At 41.4% G+C, this 21,293-nt stretch overlaps 1 protein-coding gene across 1 annotated transcript in view; it reads left to right on the top strand.

Moving 5' to 3' along the window:
- phldb2b (pleckstrin homology-like domain, family B, member 2b) overlaps nt 1–21,293 on the top strand; it is a 43,474-nt gene that overhangs the window by 3,575 nt on the left and 18,606 nt on the right. The window contains exons 2-8 of the mRNA XM_083935822.1: nt 6,272–6,328; nt 6,574–6,697; nt 9,391–9,489; nt 10,216–10,299; nt 16,918–17,037; nt 19,244–19,428; nt 19,822–21,048. Coding sequence (XP_083791948.1) covers nt 6,272–6,328; nt 6,574–6,697; nt 9,391–9,489; nt 10,216–10,299; nt 16,918–17,037; nt 19,244–19,428; nt 19,822–21,048 — 1,896 coding nt within the window. The remainder of the gene's footprint in view (nt 1–6,271; nt 6,329–6,573; nt 6,698–9,390; nt 9,490–10,215; nt 10,300–16,917; nt 17,038–19,243; nt 19,429–19,821; nt 21,049–21,293) is intronic.

Raw genomic sequence — 21,293 nt, 5'->3', positions numbered from 1 at the left:
AAGTTTCCATATGATATTAAATGAACCCATTGGTGAGAATGCCTTCTCTATCCAGAAGACACAGTTCATTTCACCATGTGAGCTGATAATATGGGTTATAATATTGCTCTACTAGCTAACTCTCCCTAGTCTCTCTGTCATATCCGACCCCTCAGAAACCAAAACAACAGTTGATCCCCTCCATATGGCAATAAAGGTAATCTGGGCTTTTCCAAACTCTCTCTGTCTCTCACACACACACACACACACACACACACACACACACACACACACACACACACACACACACAAAATAGAAATTCAAGTTTCCTCCAAATCTGAGTCAGCTACAATAACAAAGGACTTTCTTTCCTGTGAGGATCTTGCATTTGGGTGAATGATAGAAAATAACACTCGTTAGTGTGAGAGAGTTGGAGTTGGAGAACAATGCTGGTGAATGTTTGTTGTGTTTTAGCAGGGGTTCAAGGTCCAGTTGTGTTAATCAGCTTGCAGAGTTTTCACCAAAACACACACACACACACACACACACACACACACACACACACACACACACACACACACACACACACACACACACACACACACACACACATTCAATGGTTTCTTATATGGACAAGTGGCAGTGCAGTATTTTATGTCCAAAAGGTCAAATGTGTGTTGTATGTGTGGGAATGTTGACATTTATTAGTATATGCGTGGATAAAGCACATATTAAACGACTACTGCTAGTTTTGTTGAAGACATTATTGCACACAGAGTACAGTGAAGAGAAGGGAGGAAGATAACCCCATTTAGCTTCAAGAGTTGCTCTATGAGAGGGACATAGAGAGAGGGACTCCATATTAAACAGCATCTGTGATACAATGCTGGCTTTGTCAGGTGGGAGGAGGAGAGGGTAATGCTGGAATGCAAGGGGAGGGATAGTTACTGAGAGACAGAGGGATGGAGAAAGAGAGAGATAAAGACAGTGAGGAGAAGGCAACAAGGGCGCTGAACCATCCGAAACGGCTTTTTTAACCTCTAATATTGCTCAGAACAGCATCATATACTATATGACACTTCATGAACATGATAGAATACACAAATTGCACATTATCTTAATTTATACTCGCATATTTCATACTGCATCACGAAAACCTGTTTCCAAACCCAAGGACATGGAAATTTTTGGTTGTCTTAACGCCCATGGAATCATTTTGTTAGGAGTTGTCCTGGTTGCATATAATAAAAAAAGATGCTATGACCGGAGCAACAGATGTAACAATTCCAGCCTGGTGCAAAAAAAGCTGATCAGACCAACAAGTAAAATCTGCATCTGTGATTTTTGCACATAAAACTAGGCCTGGTTTATTTATGTGGCAGTCACCTTGACTGCAGCCAGATGTATCATTACCCGTACCATCTCTCCATACGTTTGTCAAGTTTATACCCCCGCCCGTATCATCTTGAGGAGCTGCCTGCCTTGAAACACCCTCTATAGCCTAAGACCAATTCAAGCTACTTCAATGAAACAGCCACATGCACCGAAGAGGTGGATGGCATTAAAAGTAGAAAAGAAGAATTTCTGCTGTTATTATGAATGTTGGTGTACTCATTTTAATAGCTTAGACATACCCACAGTGATGTCCTGAGATGGGGTTATGAGAATGCAGACTGCAACAATAACGCGGAGGGTAATTGAAACAGAGAGAAAGACAAAACAGATGTAGAGGAAATATAAACAGACGAGGGACTGGACAGAGGGATAAAAGCAGAGGATGAAGAAAAAAAGGATGAGATGAAACAGTCAGAGAATGCTGCATCTGTCCTTCTGGGCTTCTGAGTCCTCTCTCTGTCTTCCATCATTCTTTCTTCTACTATCCCCCATTTTTCAATCTCCATATATATCTCCAGACACAGGGCAAACAGAGCATTTTGGGGCGACTCAGGTGTTCTACAGATGGGATCAAAGACAGACTCTTGTTGCTTATGTCTATGTGACTGCATATTTAGGATATTCTCCCATAACAGGAAAACAATACCTTTGACTTCCCCAGTATTTCATTCCATTCTATCCCAGGAGTTAGTTTGTTATGAAATGTTACTCTAGACTTCCTTTTGCCCCCTTGTGCCTCATATGTTATCTGAACCTGATACTAATTATTCACATCTTAGATTACAACATGTTCTACCAACGGACGCAATTACAGCTGTAATGGAAATGTGACATGCTGTCAGTTAGGGCACATGTTAACAGTTGCCATGTATGTACAGTAGGATTTTGTCATTAAAAATCATTTGTGTGCAATATGATCCCATGAACACGTTCGTAGCAACTCCTACGTAAAGTTATGCACAGAAATTCGTACCAACAAACATGTAGACAGGGAGCAGGGTCGAACCGGAAGGTGAAACACACGAAACCAGAATTGCAACAACGCACACACAAAAAAAATGCCAACAAAACAACGATTTTAGCTAACAAATGGTGATGGTTAGGCTTAGGCATGGAAAACACTTGGTATAGGATTAGAAAACAAGCCATAACAGACTGGATTTCGACTGCGATTATATCACTGCATTGGTTGTTGGGCATGGATGATGTACTATCATCATATAAGTTTGGTATTCCATTAGCTCTAATTCTTCATGCTAACACCTCTGTGAAGACCATGTTGAGCAATCTTTTGCAACAGTATTGTGTGTGGGCATTAGCTGTCTATACTGTCAACCTGCTTAATTTGGGTAGGAGTTTTTTTGGGCCATTTCGGGGACAGTGCAACAAGCTGTAGACCCAACCATGACATACAGCTGGTGAAAATGTTAGTAATCAGTCATTTGGAGTTTTGTCAATCCAACATTCACTCCTACCCATCACCTCGCTCTTAAGCAGCTGAATGTTCACCAGCTAGTTGCTAACTTCTATCTTTTTTGGAGCTGGGCAGGTAGTTTACAGTGCGTTAGCAGAGCTGTTTTGCTTAAAGAAACTGTAATAAGCTGAACAGATGCCCCCTTCTGAAAAAGCCCAGTCTGCTCTGATTGGTCGGCGCATCTGCACTCTCAGCAACTCTGCATCACCATTATAGAAGGGAAATGACTGTAATGGCATTTTAACAGCACTTTCTACCTATATATAGTATAGTTGTGACAACACAATCATATGGAAGCCCAGCCTGTTTAAAGGTACTGTTTCTGAATGCGGGCTGTGTGCATTTTTTTGTGGATTGAGTGTTTTGAAACTCGCTCGGCTTTATGATAAAAAAAAAGAAATGGAAATCTCACTTTTTACAATATGGGACCTTTTATATATTGATAAGAGCAGCTTTAAAGCTTAGGCAAATAACAACAAACTGCATCATTAAATATGTGTTTTTTACACATTTAACTAAACCTGCCAATACCTAGACCATCCTGTAATCTCATACTTGGGCTCTCTAATCCAGAGGCCCTGATAGCATCAGGTTTCATGATTGGAGATTGTGTAGACCCCTCAGGATGCCAGGGCTGAAATCTGAAAATCTAAAAGGGGGGTTGACATACCTCACTGCTCTGCTCTTAACTAGAGCAAAACAAGACCAAAGACATGCCCAGACTGGTGCTCACCTGATGAAAGGTGGGCTATGGAATAAAGAAAGACAATGAGGGGGAAGGCTAGAGTAAAGACTATTATGACAGAAGGGAAGAGTCAAGCAGGTGAGAATGGACATACAGGAGAGAAGCGGGAGGACACATTTGAAAAAGAAAAGAGAATAGATTTATATATAAAGATTTATATAAAACACAGTGAACTTTTAAATTTGACTTCCAATTTCCATCTGACTTCTTGCAGAATGGAATGCTGCACCTATGCATTTGTCCGGCTGATGTTGCCATCATACGCCATGTGTTTGCTCTGTCTACACTATGATGAAGAAAATCAGTGGAATGTGGGGCCTCATATCTTCACTCGATAACAAAAAGAGCTGATGCGTGACTTTATTTGTGGACGTTTGTGTGTGCATAGGGGTTACAAGGGTGGCTAAATTGCAAAGAATAGCAAGTGTGTGTGTGTGTGTGTGTGTGTGTGTGTGTGAGAGAGAGAGAGAGAGAGAGAGAGAGAGAGAGAGAGAGAGAGAGAGAGAGAGAGAGAGAGAGAGAGAGAGAGAGAGAGAGAGAGAGAGAGAGAGAGAGAGAGAGAGAGAGAGAGAGAGAGAGAGAGAGAGAGAGAGAGAGAGAGAGAGAGAGAGAGAGTTTAAAGGCAAGAAGGGTATCAGGGCAGCAGAGGAAGTGACCTCAGAGAGGAAGTTGCAGCTGAATTAGAGGAAGTGCTTTGGAGCTGACTTTGATTTGTGCTTCCTCTGCTGGTGATTGGAGGAAAGAAAGGAAGAGAGCGGAGCAGGGTGGGACATAGAAAGGAGAAATGAGGAAAAGACAGGAGGAAGAGAGGGAGAAGAGAAGACAAGAAGGTTGGGGGAAAACAGTTGACGAAATAGAAGAGAGTTTGAGTGAAAGGAAAGAAAGGGTATAAACAACGAAAGGGATCCTTTTTTTTGTTTATGTCAGTGTCCTGCACCATATGGTGCCCAGCCCTTATACTCAGATATTAATGGTAAAACCTGTGTGAGGTGGATAATGTATATTATTATAGGATTATTACAGGAACATGGTGAGAGGAGAGGAAGGAGGTGACAGAAGGTGGAAAAGGAAATGTGGTTGGTGTGGTTTCCCGTATGCTGTAATCATCGCTGCTTTGGTGAGAAGGATCTCACTCATCCATCTGGGTGTTTGTGCCTTTGAATGTGAGTGTATGCACACACAAATAGAAGCAAGACTGTTTTTACTCTATGAATTGTAGGGTGCTGGGTGGTGTAGGGGTTGTCCTTGGCACTGGATCTGGGTGTGTTTACTCAAATAACACACACACACACACACACACACACACACACACAAAGATACTGTACTGTTTTTTATTATGTTTCCTTTTATCTTGCTCTGTTTTCATTCCTCTTCATAGTTTATCATTCTCTTCCTTTTATGCCAGTCTAATCCTGGCTTGCTATTTTGAAAGTTTTCTCATGGCTTCCTATTTATTCCCACCCTTTTTTCTTTATCTTGGATTCCACTGTCAACTAATACAAAACTAGAGACCGTCTTGCGATGGGAACACACTAGTGGCACCCAATCACGCCAGGGGTATAAGTTCCCTACTTCCTACCCTACCATCTTTGAACTCGGCCACATTTCAGCTACAACCTGTAAAGTTGCATCTGGGGAAACAAGGGGAAAACAATACCAGCACTGCTGTTGCGGCCGGTAATAAGAGCAGACATGACACTAAAGCTCTGCCTGTGACAGACATCAGGCCAGCCTATTCAGTCCCCATAATGGAAAGGGCCCATCTTCTGGAGAGTATGAATGAACTCAGTGAATTCCATCAACATTTGTCTGTTATATTGTCAGGTGGCTACCAAAATATAACAAATCATCTTCTGGGTACCCCCACTACCAAATGTTGGACATCGCTATTATTTGGCTTTGTTGCTTGCTGGGTGAAACACAGATACATTTAAAGCATTAAGCAGCTTGAAGGAAGTCTATAACCAACAAATTGTGGGAACTCTGTTTTCATGGAATATTTCTAGTTCTTCCCACTGCAAACCAGCTTCTGTGTTTGCACTGTGTGTGTGTGTGTGTGTGTGTGTGTGTGTGTGTGTGTGTGTGTGTGTGTGTGTGTGTGTGCGCGTGCATTTTTCCTCTCAAGTGGTATTTTTTTTCCTTGGAACACTTTCACAGGGACAGTTCCTCTCATGTGGCAGCAGCTGGGCATGCAGTGCATAGTTGTTGTTTTTTTCATTGTGTGTGTGTGTGTGTGTGTGTGTGTGTGTGTGTGTGTGTGTGTGTGTGTGTGTGTGTGTGTGTGTGTGTGTGTGTGCGTGTCCATGTGTGTGTGTGTGTTTGAATGTAGATACGTATGGGCATAATCATTTGTGCAGATGTGTACAACCTTTCTGTAATGTTGACCCTACTCTTGCATATCTATCTATCGTGTTTGCTTATATGTACAGAACGTATGTATGTATACACTACCATTTTATATACTGTATATATACAGTATATATACTGTATATAACCTTTATTTAATCAGGCAGAGATTGAGATTGAGATTAAGATGTATATGTTTTAAGGGAGACATGAGTACATAAATACAAGATACTGAAAAACAATCGTGTACATTTGAATATAAAAACATGAATACGTGATAATCATTTTGTCATCTGAGCTGATTTTCCCTTCTCTTCCATCCATACTGCAGGACTCTGAGATGATGTTCCAACCAGAGTCAGATCAGATGTCCCCAGTTGAACCCAAGGTGAAAGAATAACAACACACACACACAGACACACACACACACACACACACACACACACACACACACACACACACACACACACACACACACACACACACACACACACACACACACACACACACACACACACACACACTCACAATTGCACATTTTAGGTCATTTATCAACAAATGATGGTACAAAACCCTTATATATAAAAACATTTAGTGTGAAAATGACCTTTCCACTCTGACTGATGCTTGTAGTGTCCCCCTCTGGACCTGATTGACACAGGGAAGGGGCTGAAGGTCCAGACAGCCACACCTCATCTGGTGAGCCTGGGCAGCGGGAGACTCAGTGTGGCAATCACTCTGCTGCCACTAAAAGAAGGTAGCACACAGACATAAACATCTCTCTCTCTCTCTCTCTCTCTCTCTCTCTCTCTCTCTCTCTTTCTTTCTTTCTCTCTCTTTCTCTCGCTCTCTCTTGCTCACACACACACACACACAAACACACACAGCAGAGAAACACATACTCCATAAATTAGGATTACAAGGTACTACGTCTTCCCCTCTCTTCCCAATGCCAAGGATCATGGAGTTTTTGCAAATTAATGTAATTTCTCACAAGTTGTTTAAAGCTGTCACCTGTGGTGAAACCAGACCTTTACAGTGCCCTCCCTTCCCTTCATGTCCCTCATTACTTTGTCTCCCTGTCCGCCCACCCATCGCTTCATTTCCATGGTTACTGGAGAAGTGAGGGGATGGGGGTGGGGGTATGATAGGGGAAAGTCATACTCTATGCTGGGTCACAATAAAGTGAACACAAGGAGCCAACACTACTACCTCCCACATGGCTCGCTTGGACTGAAAACATATATTCAAACAAATTACTTCCATCCACATCCCTGGTATTTATTTTTATTGTCATTCAGGATGAAATTAGTGTGCAGGCTAAACCCACAGTTGACTGTACAAAAATGAGGACAACACTGCACTAACAGACTTGAACCCAAACAGCTATAAAACAGACATGACTCACACTATGGTTTCTTGACAGCGTCTACTACAACAGAGAGAAAGAACCCATTCTATTAAATCAAAGACTGAAATCTTCCACCGTTCCTTCGATATCTCCTATTCTAAACCCGGTCAAGCTGCATCCTGCTTATATTGGCACACATGATGCACATACACACACACAGAGGATGGTTATGGTGACATAATGGCAGTGTATTTATAGTTTCCTTATCATAAGCCATCCACAGGTGTTTTGCACTCCTTCTCCCTCAATTACTCACACCATCCTTCTCACACACATGCACACACTAATATTCATCAACAACTCACAGGTGCCATGGCTTAATTACTATTCCAGTTATAGTTGGCTAATCACATGATAACAAAGATATCTACAACATAATAATAGGGACATTTGTACAATTGTAAGACAGACGGTAGATAGAATACTAATTCAAACTGACACTAGATTAAATGCATTCAAAGTTGAGTTTCTATCCTTAGATAACACTGGTGCGTCACATCCATTTCTAGATTTAACATGTCTTGTGTGGATCACAAAGCTTTCATTATATTACAAATGCAGAGAAACAGACACTTTTTGTTTGCCTCCTCTCAGCCATGAGAACAGTGCATTGAAAAGCTGAGACACATTTTAAATTCATGTATTTAGTTTTCAAAGTTTTCAACTCTAATGCAGATAAACTGGTTGAGCGTGCCATGGACACAATGTTTAACAGAATTCGACAGTGAATGGCATTAAAGTTGTTCTCATTTGTGTAAACACATTGCTGTTCCACTCAGAAGTTACATTTTCATTCTCTCGCCAAAATAACACGTTTTGTTTGCAAAATGTTCTAACACTAAAGAAATATTGACATAAAACAACACAACTTCTGTTCAAATTAATATATTATTTCAATCGATCAGGATCAAAAAACAAATGTTTTTCTAAGTTTTCCTTTCTTCATTGTATCCTTCTGTGCAGTTCTCATGAACTGTAGTTGACATGTAAGACCTACAGTAAGTACGTACTAGACAAATTCAGAAAGTCATTATGGTACAGCTTTTATTCTGCATCCTGTCTTCACCAAATAACCAGTAAAGAATTTCACCCAAACTAAAAAGGGCTACTCAGAAACTTTTTATATTGTACTGCACCAGCTTTTTACGTGTCATTCTTTCTGGCTGAATCACAACAGTCATATATGGGGTTTCCACCTAGAGTCATTTTTCCATCCTTTTAAAACTTAGAAATTAGACTTAGACTTAGACTTCTCTTAATTCTTTGGGATGACTCCCGCAAGGAAATTGAGTTTCCAGCGGCTTACAAAAACACAAGGGAGGTATAAAAAAAAAGAAAAGAAATGCTGAGTACTGTAAATTAAATCAATATAAGAGCAACCAAAGAAAACTTATGGGTAGATAATACTGAAGAAACCCTTTACAGTGTGGATCACAGACCACCCATATGGTTCAGATAGACATACACGCAGTTTTACATTAGTTTAAAGGTTCCATATAGTAAAAAGTGAGATTTTTGCCTTTTTTCCTCACTATAAAGCAGGTTGAGGTTTAAACACCTCGACTGTGTCAAAACACTCAATCCACAGAGAAATACACACAGCCGGTATTCAGAAACTGTGCCTTTAAATGAGCAGTGAGGACTTCTGTACAGTTGTGATGTCACAACTATATTATATATATATATATATATATATATAGGTACAAAGTGTAGAAGAAGACCCTGAAACGCTGACAACTCTGAGCAGACTGGGCACTTTCGAGAGGGTCTTAGGGAGAAAATTGTTAAAACAGAGGGTGAATACAGGTATATTCAGTGTTTTTTGAACATTAAAAACATGTTCTAGTAGAGACCCAAAATATAAGTATGAACCTCAAAATGAGCATAAAATAGAACTTTTAAGTGAATATGTTGGCTATGGTTTCATGCAGATCTACAAAATGAATGACACGACTGACACACTGGCCTGTCTATGATTATACACTCTGTATATATTTTTTTATTGTACTGATGATTATGTGTATTGCTTGGTGTTCCAGGGGTGACCCGCATAGGTCGAGAAGATGCCCCAATTCCTCAAGATATTACTATCCAGGGTCCTGGCATCGAGGCGGAGCACTGTCTCATCACCAATGAAGGTTGATATCAGTTCACTTTGTCAAAATTAATTCATAATATCAGCAGGCCTCTGATTTAATACAGTTCCCATATCTTTTCAGAAGTGCACTGCAAGGGCCAGTGACTCCTCCTTTAACCGACCAGGCTTTTTACCTTAGTTTGGCATATAATGTTGAAATCTTACTTTTGATAAAAAATACTGAACCTTCTGAAAACAAATCTGCCAATAAAGTGAAATTACAATATTTGAAAACATTTTGTGGCACTATTAAAGAGATGATCTGTTCAATACCATCTCAGTAAGTAATAAACGCAACGGTCTTTGGTCTTGTTATAAGAGAATGAATATAACAAAACTGCAACAGAATCACTCAGAATTACCTAATCATATAATATTTAATTTGAAAAATGATGTTCCAGGATAAATATAGGATTGAGTGAACTCCTAAGCTGGATTTCTTTCAGTATTGTCAGTGTATTATGTGAATGACAGAAAATTAAACTTGAAGACAAAGGGAGAGGCATCCTGTATAATTACTATGCTAAGCATTCAGACCAAAGCCTTGTAGCAAATATAGAAATAGCATGGCTTTATGTGTATGCTATAATAAAACATAATCCAGCTAATAGTCATCTTTCAACAGGGAAGTCATTTTGAGGCAATTTGCAGTTGTTTTGTTTCGTTTTACATTGGACTGAATGTATGCTGAACCCCTGCTTCTCTTATTATTACCTATATAACACAGGAGGGGTGATCACCCTGGACCCCTGTGGTCACCTCTGCAGTCTGGATGGAGTGCAGGTGTCTGTGCCCACACCACTCACACAGGGTAATAAATACACACACACACACACACACACACACACACACACACGTTTCACTTGCTTGAAGGCACACATGTTCAAGCTTTTGTGTAGTGCCACCTACTGGTCAATAAAATAGGAGTGAGGTTCACTATTTCATAACTTTGTGTGTGTGTGTGTGTGTGTGTGTGTGTGTGTGTGTGTGTGTGTGTGTGTGTGTGTGTGTGTGTGAAAGAGAGAAAGTGTGGTTTTAGTTTATGGTCTGGTTAACTAGCATTCCTTTTGGTGTGTGTGTATGAGTCATATGGGCACAGTTAACATTGTGCTGACGTTTCGCATGGAAACAGCATGGCGTACAGTATCTTTGTGTGTGTGTTTGAGTGTGGGCTTTTTCACATAAATGTATAGGCCTATGTGTGTGTGAGCATTTCCACATGTTTGTGTACGTTTTGAATGATGTTTTGCTGATTGTAATAACCAGTTTGCAAAGTGTGTGTGTGTGTGTGTGTGTGTGTGTGTGTGTGTGTGTGTGTGTGTGTGTGTGTGTGTGTGTGTGTGTGTGTGTGTGTGTGTGTGTGTGTGTGTGTGTGTGTGTGTGTGTGTGTGTTAGTGTGTTCGGGTGTGTTTGTGCACCTATGGTTCACTTTTATTCATTGTGGTTTGCTACAGTGAGTAACAGCTTCCAACTGCAGAGCACATCCAAGTGTGTTGTTGCAGAAAACTTGCAAAACACACACAAACAAGGGCATCCTCCCAAATTCAAATGTACCTTTTATTATTTTTCTGTCTGCCCACTCCGACAGAAAACCCATCTGCTTTTTGTCTGCCAGTATCTTGATGGGTTTATCTCTCGTCTGTCTGCCCACTCTCTCCGTCCCTCTTCTCCCAAATTCCACTTTTCTGGATTTAAACAGTTGCAGAGCTCTGCTGGTTTTACTGTTTCTACCCTGGCTTTTCCTTCTCTGTGTATCAATCCTTTCTGTTGACCATTTCTCCTTTCCATTGTGTCCTGTGTGGTCTGGCCATTTTAAGTTAAATATTGACCGGCCTATTTATCTTCCTGCTGTGCCTGACTGATTCAAATATTGACACCATCTTGGTGTGTCTACACACACGAGGCAAGGGCATTGTGAAGTCACAGGGGTGAAGAGAAAAGGACTGAAAGAGAAAAAGGGGTTAAAAAGTCAGAAGGGCATGGTTTGGAAAATTATGGAGAGAGAGAACATCTTTCATGAATATCCACTGGCCTCAGATGCTCTGGGTTGAGTTAGTCTAACCACACACACACACACACACACACACACACACACACACACACACACACACACACACACACACACACAGGCACAGTGTAGAGCAGTCTGGAGATGATTAGCTATGTTTAGGAAGTTATCTGTTCTGTATTTGGGACTTCGGAGCTTGACCTCTAATCACATCAGCTTCACTCCTAAGTCACTGAAACAGCTGAAAGTCACTTGTTGAATATTAGGCTAATATGTTCAGACAGCACCTAACTTTTCAATGATGACAATGGAAATAGTTGTACTGCAATATCAAGAGTGACAAGCCAACAGGCAGGCAGTATAACTGCAGGCTTTCTTATTCATACTTTCTATGCTGTTAAAGGGACAACATCGATTTAAACATTTCCGTTAATATTTGAATGGAGTTTCAGTTTGGGTATAAAAACTCCCAGCATTCACACTCGTCTGAAGCATATTCAAATCTACCTGCTGAACAAAACACAGCTGCTTTAAATAACCAGCGTCTCTCTCTCTCCCTCTCTGTCTCTCACACACATTTGCACACATAAAATAACCATCTTTTTTAAACAAAGCAATAGCAGAGCTATTCATGTGTTGAAAATGCTTGCAGATAGAGAAACATAAAACAATTGGAGAGACTACCTTTGACCCAGACTGAGGCAAAGTTTTTTAAAAAGTTTTTTTCTTTTTTTTATTGTAATTATTTGCTTCTCTCCACCACAATCCGCATCTGGCATACCCCAAATCTCCTTTCTGCCCAGTGTCTACTGATGCTTTGTCTAAATGAACTACTTATTAAATCAATGAGTTTGTCATTATGACATACAAGCCACCATTTTTCTAAATCTCCATAGTTCAGCTGCTTTGGGGTTACGCTAGTCCAATGCAGAAAAGAGCAAGAAAGTAGGTAGACAAAGAAAGCTGGGGGGTGGGCGTCCCCCAAATACCTTGCTGTCTAATAGCCTTTGAACCTACCAACTACTGATAGGGGTGATATCTTATTACGCTTTTAGTTTACGCAATAGTTTAATTACTTACGGTTGTTTTGTTCTATTTTAGATTTGTATTTAATAAGTTTAAACCTTAAGTAGTGATATTGGATTTGCGACAGTATTTAGAAGAGTTTGTATTTTGTAAATATTGAGCCTCGTACCCCTATTTTATCGAAAGTTGGTACAGTCTGGGTCCCACACTGTTGCACGGTAAATCAGAGAAGTTACTTCCATACGGAGTCAAGACGGAGGAGGAGGCAGGTTGCAACTGAGGAGGGAGGCAAAAACAGCACACGGACCGGCACTGAAAGTGTAGCTATAGGCTTTGTTTATTTATTTGTTTATGTAAAGAAGAATTCTTTTAAAGAACCTTGACATTTTTGAGGCGTTACAAGGAAGATAATAGTTGTTTTGTCGCCATACGTGCTCACTGAATGGGACTCAAAAGGTTTGTAACGTTAACGGATTTGTATTATGCTAGCTCTACTAACAAAAGTACGTCAACAGTCACGTTGAGCTACTTCATTCTAACTACTACTACTATTGTTTTCTTTAGTTACAACGCAAACACCTTAAAACTGTAGCAGTTTTAGTTTCTTTGGAGATTATATCTATCTATCATTCTCTCTCTCTCTCTCTCTCTGTGTCTCTCTCTCTATGATGCAAAGGGTGGCTGATCCACATTCAAATGAGTTACTTCCATTGTGTATTTTATGAACACTATTTTGAAACCAGCCTCGCATGCTCTTTGAACAGGTTGGGCAATGTTAACCCATCAATCGATGCATTTGTTTATTTATTTGTGGCTTTGTCTTATGACACTTAAATGTGCAGTGTTGGCTGCCAGATTAAAGCACATTTGCTCATTGGCTGATATTATTGATTGCCCTATCCTTAAAAGTCCCCTCTGATTGGCTGCAATGGAAGCCATCACAATACCTGATTCATTCCCATCTGTTCCCTTAGATGAGTGGGAAGACTAATGTGAAACACTCTTGTTTTTAACTGCTTCTTAAATAATTGCACGTGGCTTATTGTTTAAGAAGTGATGAAAGTTAAAATTCCTGTTTGCAGCCTACTTTTGTAGGCGTTGCATCCCAAGTGTTGGCTGTAAATGTCTGCATCTTTTGATGGAAATTAAATTGGCCTGCATGCCTCAGGGTCATAAATTAGCTGGCAAGTTCACAGACTGGTGTGAGTGCATGTGAGAGGACTAGCCCATGGCTCAGTGGTCAGGATACCTGACACCTGAAAACAAAACCTGCCCCATTGTCCTGGATGTTATTGTGTTCGCAAGTCTTTCTTCTCCCTGCCTCGAGCACATTTTTTTGGCTTAAAAAAAATACAATTTTACATTATAAAGTGGACAAAGATAGAGGAATCCATTGAACCCATTTGGGTTGTTTGCATGGTGTTTGTGTTTACCTTTCTTTGTTTTATTTCTGATACATTCGAGGTTATTTATAGCTTATACCCGTGGTTGCCCCCACTCCTGTAACGTTTGCTTGAGATAAGTGGGGTGGGTCAATGGATTGATACTTTGCTGATGATATTTGACATAGAGCTGAGAGAAGATATCTACTGAGTCTTTGGGAGGGGAAGAATTGCGAGTGTATGAGAGAGTGACTGAACTAACCTTCACCAACTCCCCTGAGAAAAGTCAGTCTTTTTTTTGTTGATGTTACTACTGGACCCGTGTTCCCTAAAGAGGGTTCATTTGTGGTTTTTAGGCCAATTTACATTCCCACTGGGACCTTGTGTGTATGCATCTTTTCATGAATGAGTAAATTTGGCTTCAGTTCAGTGCCATGGCAACTGTAGCGATTGTAGCAACATTTTCAAGGCAACCAGTTTTTCAAATAATTTAAATGCATTTTGATAAAACAAATGGGTGATTACAGATATTTTTTTGGGATTACTATGCATGTGAAAACTGACCAATAAACAAGGAAGTGAGTTTCATCCACGCACATGGCTCGACATGGGATCCTTGTCATTGGTTTATTTTTCATTCAAAGCTAATGGTCTCAATTTGGCAATTCCTCCACTTAAGTTAACCAAATAGAGAAACAGTTTTGAGTTTCCCCTTCCATAACATTGTGGTGGGAGTGTAGTTTGGTTCCCTCAGATCTACATGGAAACAAAAATTGGCTCCAGACATGATACAACTCCTACATCTGTGCCCTCAAAGACTCTGAGGTCTGACTTTGTAGATCGCAAACTTTAAATTATCCTATAAATGTATATACAGACTAATTTCCACTTTTGTTGGCGTTGGAGGGGGTCTGTCCATATGTGTGTGTTGTGGAAGGAATGTCTTTGTGTGTGTAGGTAGAGTGAGCATGTGTTTATTTGCAAGTTATTTAGGACAGCAGACTTAAATTTCGTTTGTGTGCAAGCCGTTAAGATTAACATTTTTTGATTGGATGCGATGTTCCCTTGTACTTGTATCACGGATGGATTTTAGGAATAAGGGTTAGGGGAAGGTTGCTTCTTTACAACCCCAATAATCCAGGTTTGTGTGTCTGAAAAAGTGAGAAGACATAAAAAGTTGAATGCATTTTAAAATACTGTTTCTGAATTTCTCCATCTTCCTTTTTTTTTTCTCCGTCACAAACACACATACTGCTAGTGTTTGTTTATGCTGAAGGAGGAAAGGATTAGCTAGTATTTATTTGTTAGCTAAGAAGTACTGAGAGGAAATTAGAAAGACAGGAGGGGTGGGGGCTCTGAACAAATCAGGGCAACATACTTTACGCTCCACTTTAAAGGTGGCACATGGCGAGGCTATTGTTGAGGGTAGGAAATTAGATTTTTACAAGAGCTGACTGCTGGCAAAGTGTTTGTGTGTTTGTGTCTGCGTGCGCGCCTTTGTGCTTGCTGTTCTGCTAAATACTGAGAGGTACTGTGAGTCATTAGACAGACACTAACAAGACACACACACACACACACGGCATACACAACATTTTGAAGACATACATATTACTCATGTCTGGCAATGAGAAACCCATATTATTAGATCATGCTCACTAACCTGGTAGTGTGTGTGTGTTTCTTGTTTTACTCACAAGACACATCTTTTGATCTCTCTGTCGTGATGCCACTGCTTCACAAACCTGCAAGATAGTGTTTATATGAGTATGCATTCAATAAGTTCGCAGTCCATCTGTGTAGACTAAACATTTCTTACACCGTTTTCTCGTGTGTGGAGTTTGCTCCACCTCACCACAGCACTCAGATCCCCCTCTGTGCTGAGAAATTGCAGCTTTGAAGGCAAAAAAAATCTGCTCTCTAGGCACTCTTGCATACCGTCTAGACAGATATGACCTCTTTTAGCTAAACTTTAATCTCACATTTGATTATAAGCATGACTGTTCAGTGGAGATGTTTGTGAAACTGGACTTTAGGTGGAGAGCAAGAAAGAACAGGGCAAAAGAGAGATGAGAATGAGAGAAGGGAAAAGAAAGAAAAACAACTTTGACATTTTTCCATTCAGTCTTTTTCCATTTGCCTTCTCACTATCCCCCTCTTGCCTCAGAGGCTGTGTCTGACTTCAGGTCCAAGGAATCTAATGTAGCTGTAATGGAGCTATTACAGAGGTGCTTTTTTAGCCTTTTACACACGGGCTAACATTGAGGGTGTTTACTGTAATGCTTATCTGAACCTTCTACTGGAGGTTGAAAGTATGGAGAGAGCAAATAGATTGTGTCAGAAGATAAATGAGAGGGAATCTTTTGTTTTTATGAGCCAGTCTTGTTCTATTCTCTCTTCTTTTCTGTCCACTTGTAGTGTAGTCTTTCCATTATTTTTTTCAATTTCTTTTTTTTGCTGTCTTTCTCCTTTTTTACTTTTCTTGCATCCAATCTCCTACGTGTGTGTGTCAGCAATGCTGTCTCTCTCCCTTCCCCTCTGAGGTATTTGGACAGCTGTGGCTGTCTGTGTGTATTACAGAGGTTGTGACCCTGACATCTTGTTTAATACCTGGCCCTCTCAGCCTAATTGATGGCCAGAGCAAACACTGTGGTCTGGAACGGCTGGCTTTGCACGAGTGTGTGCATGTGTGTTTCTGGCTATGGCTAAATACTCCAGGCTCATACCAATTTGAAGCTGTACTTATGGCTGCTTCTTTACACATATCCTAGTCTATGATGTGTACCTAATATATATATCGCCATGGTCCAGTTTGTTTGTACGCTGCAGCATTTCCTGTTTTGGATGTTTGTGCTACACTAACACAAATTTACATGCTTGCAATTACTTTTTTCATCCATGAGTAAATTATTACTAGTTTTTTATACTACACTCTACCTGAATGTAGAGTACTCAACCTCTATCTCAAGAAATATGAGCTGTATCTTTAATTTTGTGTCTGTGTTTTTCTCTCCAGGTTATTCCCTGTGTCTGGGTAAGTCCTATTTCTTCCGGTTCAACCATCCTGAGGAGGCAAACAGAATGAAGAGTATGCTACCACAAAAGAGCCCTGTGTCCGCTTTGGCCTACAACACTGGTACACACACACACACACACACACACACACACACACACACACACACTCAAACATAAGGTAAATCTCTTCCCTGACCCATAACCTGCACTTGATCCCTGTTATTATTTCTTTGATCCTCCTCTCTGTCTTCGTTCTGCCACATCAGCAACTCCTTTTCCACCTCCATCCCCTTTTTATTGTCTATTCTGTCTGCTTTTCACCTATTCTCAATCTCCGCCGGCAGTTCTTCATCATCTTACTCTCCTCATTTAACATCTGTTCTCACGAACACCTTTGTTTCTATTTCCTGACATGGATCATGGATCTGGTAAAGTCACAGGTAGTCTCAACCAAGACAGGTGTGTGAGATTGGGCTGTTTGTCTGGAGTGTGTGTAGAAAGACTGAAGAGAAGGCTGGGGGTAGGTATTTCTTTCAGACCTCTCATATGTCTTTCCTAAACATACACTCTCACTGTCACACACATGCTAAAAATTAAATTCAAAGCATATTGGAATGTTATTGTCATCTGGTGCTCCTCCGTTTCCTTGGTGATACAGCTGGTCTCTGCTGTCTCCTTAGTGATTGATCGGGCTTTGAGCAAGGTGTGTGTGTGTGTGTGTGTCTGTGTGTGCCATAATCCGTGGAATTCTTTAAACTCCTATGTAAGGAATGCACTCCTCTCTCCCCAGCTTCTCTGATGTTTTTGTAGAAATTACTTACAGTTCATCTCTCTGACACACACACACACACACAGACACACTTTGCAAACTGGTTATTACAAGCAGCCAAAATCTTGACCTTTTCATCCTTCAGATTACCAAGACTCACTCTTAGACATGCACCTAAAGTGAAGACTCCCACATAAAGCAGGCTGGGCATAGAAGGGAAAGTCCTGATAGAAAGGAGTTGATGCACAACAGGCCTCCAGTATAAATCTGCCCATGTATGGACATAAACATCGTGCGTGTGTGCATGTGTGCATGCGTGCGTGTGTTTTCTAGACCTTATGATGGTCTTTCATTTTCTGACCCATTTCTCTCCACCATTTAAGGTTTGACAATTCTCACACAGGCTTATATTCAGCTATGATGTGTGCTTTTAGGAATCCCAGTTTCTCTAATATAGCACAGCTAAGCAGTAGTCATTAAATATTCTCACTAAATTTTTCAACACATATGTACACATGGGAATTTCACACGTGTGTTTCTCTCAGGCGGAAAGCTTCTTTGGGTGTCTGTGTGTGTGTGTGTGTATGTGTGTGTGTGTGTGTGGGCGTGTGATGCTGGGTGGTCTTAGCTTGAACATTGTAATAGCTCCTTTTCCACATGAAGCCGCAGATGAATTAAAAACCCTGGGCAGGTTTCTCACATATTGCTTTCTCCTACTCTTTTCTTAGTGTTTTACCTGCGTTCAAAAATACATGCCAACCTCCGCTATATTTTACCAAGTAAAAAAAGGTTTTTGTCTGATTTGTCTTAGTTTTAACTTCCTTCTAAAAATATTACTGACTCAGTTGAGGTTTGGAAAAGACCCTCTTAACGCTGAAGCTGCTTTAAATAAAAGGCTTTAGGTAGGGCCTCTTGAGGGTATTCCAGAATATTTTGTGGTTTTTTTCACTTCCCAAAACTCTACTCTACAGGAACTGAAGTTGAATTGGAGTAAAATGTTTGTCTTGGATCTAATGGGTGGTTTTGTGCAAAAGTGTGTTTGCATGCAGTGTGTGTGTGTGTGTGTGTGTGTATATATATATATATATATATATGGGTGTGCGTTAACTCCTATTCTGGGGGATTCGCTGCCAGTTGCAGATTGTTTGGGTTGGGCTTGTTCTGCCATGGGCCCCATCTATTAATAGCTGCAGCTTCAGGTACATTCACACGTCCTTCCTCTCTCTTTCTGTCATCTGCCATCATTTATGGCTCTGTGCCCCACCCTTCTTCTTTTCCTGTCACTGATCTTTTTCTCAATTGTCCACAAACTTAACAGAAAGAAAAGATAAATGTTCATCCATCTCTTTATACATCTTTCTTGCACATCCCAGTTATACCACTTTTGTTTTCTGTCTGAACTCTTGTTTTTTATCTCTTTACACACAATTTCCCTACTTATCCCTTTTCCCAGTTATATTCCCTTGCTTCTTTTACCAATGGACGTTCACCTACATTTGTGTTCATTTTACTGTATTATCCATTTAATTTCTTTTCCATTTCTGTCTCCCACCTCCAGACTACCTGAAGTTTAGCAGTGACTATAGCCATGCAGTGGTGAGCGGCACCAGCATTGCTAGGGGCATGCGGTCAGCCTCTGAGCTCCAGGACTTGATGGACACTCTGCAGCGCAAGAAGATTGCCCTGGAGAACAGCCTGAGAGCTAACGGGAATGCAAAACCCTCCTACTTCAGCGTGACACAGGTCAGCCATCATTTAGGTCCACTTCAGGATTTATTGTTCTGCTTTCTACGTCATGCTCCAACAGCGCTTGTAGAGTCTATATGGTTAGCCTGGATGTTTGTTTTGTGCTAAACAGAGCGAACCAGGGTTTACTCATTATCGATTAGACCAAACATGGCTAACCAGGGTTTACATATTCTCCTGGGCTATACTACAGTGTTCAGCTGGCATCACATCCCGTTTCTGTTACACATCTTAAGTGGAGGTCTGCTTATATACTAAAGCCTCACCATTTATTCTCTCTATATTTCTCTATATTTCTGTCACCTGTCATATTTTATATGCATTAGATATTATGATAAAATAGCATTTTGAAGTATTTTCAATTGTATTTTTTTCTATTCTGTCTCTCAGTCCCCCCCCACCACGCCTGTCACGAGTCCTGCCACATCCTCATCAGCCTATCAGGACCAGGCACGACGGTTCTATGATCGTGCGCAAATGTCTTTGAAATCTGCTCCCCCTCTTTCCCCTGGACGACGGTCGGACCCTACTTCTTCTCTGGCCTCCCGCTCGTCGGTCGGTCGCAACCAGGACAGCTACGGCATTAGTGATAGCCGCCGGCTGCACAACTCCGGCTCCTCTTCTTTACTGTCCACATGGAACGGCGGAGGCTCCTCCACTTCTGTTGATGAAAGCAATAACTTCCTCCTCTCCCTTCCTCCCCCCTCATCCCGAGCTCCAACAACAGGAGGTGCAGCCAGCATGCCCTCAAGTCCCCGTCTTGGTCGCCGTAGCTGTGGCAACCAAGAGCCATTGCCCAGCAGTAGGACCAGGAAATACTCAGCAGGCTCGCTAAGTGGGATTATGGGAGGTGGGCACAGTCGCTCGCTGCCACGCCTCTGCCCCTCCCAATCGTCCCGTGACAGCAACAATGGCGTCCTGACCTTGTCAACCTTGCCCCCACGAAGATCCGATGTTGTTGGCAGTTACAAATTTAGCAAAGACCATTACAACAACCAGAGTGCCAGCCCTGACCTCAACCACAACTCAAGTAACTCCAGCCAGCTTTCCTCCAACAGGAATCAAATCCAGACCACAACTCAGGGAGAAAGTGTTGTGTCTATCTCCCTCTCTTCCCCTAAGATCTTGCCCTCCACTAGCCCCACTATTTCTTCCATCACCGTCCCACCTGATGTGACCATCCCATCCAAGACAGGGGGCTCCTCTTCTCCTCGCGTTGCCAAAAAACTCTGCCTGACCTCCACTAGCTCTCTGGGCTCCATCAGCTCCACGAGTTCCAGCCCTCCAGAAGTGGAACGACTGGCCAGCTGTAGAGTCTCCCCAGGAGTGGGCCTGTCTCTGGGGGAAAGGGAGAGGAGAGGGGTAGGTCCAGAGCTCAATGGTGCCCTAGGGGTTGGACTTGGAGAGAGGAGGTCTTCATTTGGGAAGGCAGGGCTGGAACATGGGATGGGACTGGGCGAGAGGAGGCAGTCATTTGGAAAGGCAGGAGTGACTCCACCAGGAGGTTTCAGGGAAAGAAGGGGGAGTATCAGCTCACTGAGTGGGAAGGAGGAACTGACCGATTACCACCAGCACCAAAAAGAGGAGAGACTCCGTGAGCAGGAGGTGGAGAGACTGGTGGGTTTGAGGGTGTTTGCACACGTGGCTCTCTGTCTTTTTACAGAGGACATAAAATGTTTCTCATACCCCCAGCATATTCCTATTCAAATTATGGCAACATGTTCATTTATTAGAAGTAATACTGTTCAAAAAATGAGTTATAACCTGTGATACGGACTGTATCTGGTGTAATGTGTAAATTAGTTAAGCTTAAAGACTTTAAGACTGTTAACAGTCTGTTGCTGTTAAGGTCACTAAAAGGA

Source organism: Echiichthys vipera (genome assembly GCF_963691815.1).
Source record: "Echiichthys vipera genome assembly, chromosome: 21".
NCBI lineage: Eukaryota > Metazoa > Chordata > Actinopteri > Perciformes > Trachinidae > Echiichthys > Echiichthys vipera.
Note: the sequence above shows the minus strand (reverse complement) of the source record. Positions and strands in the feature narration are given on the sequence as shown.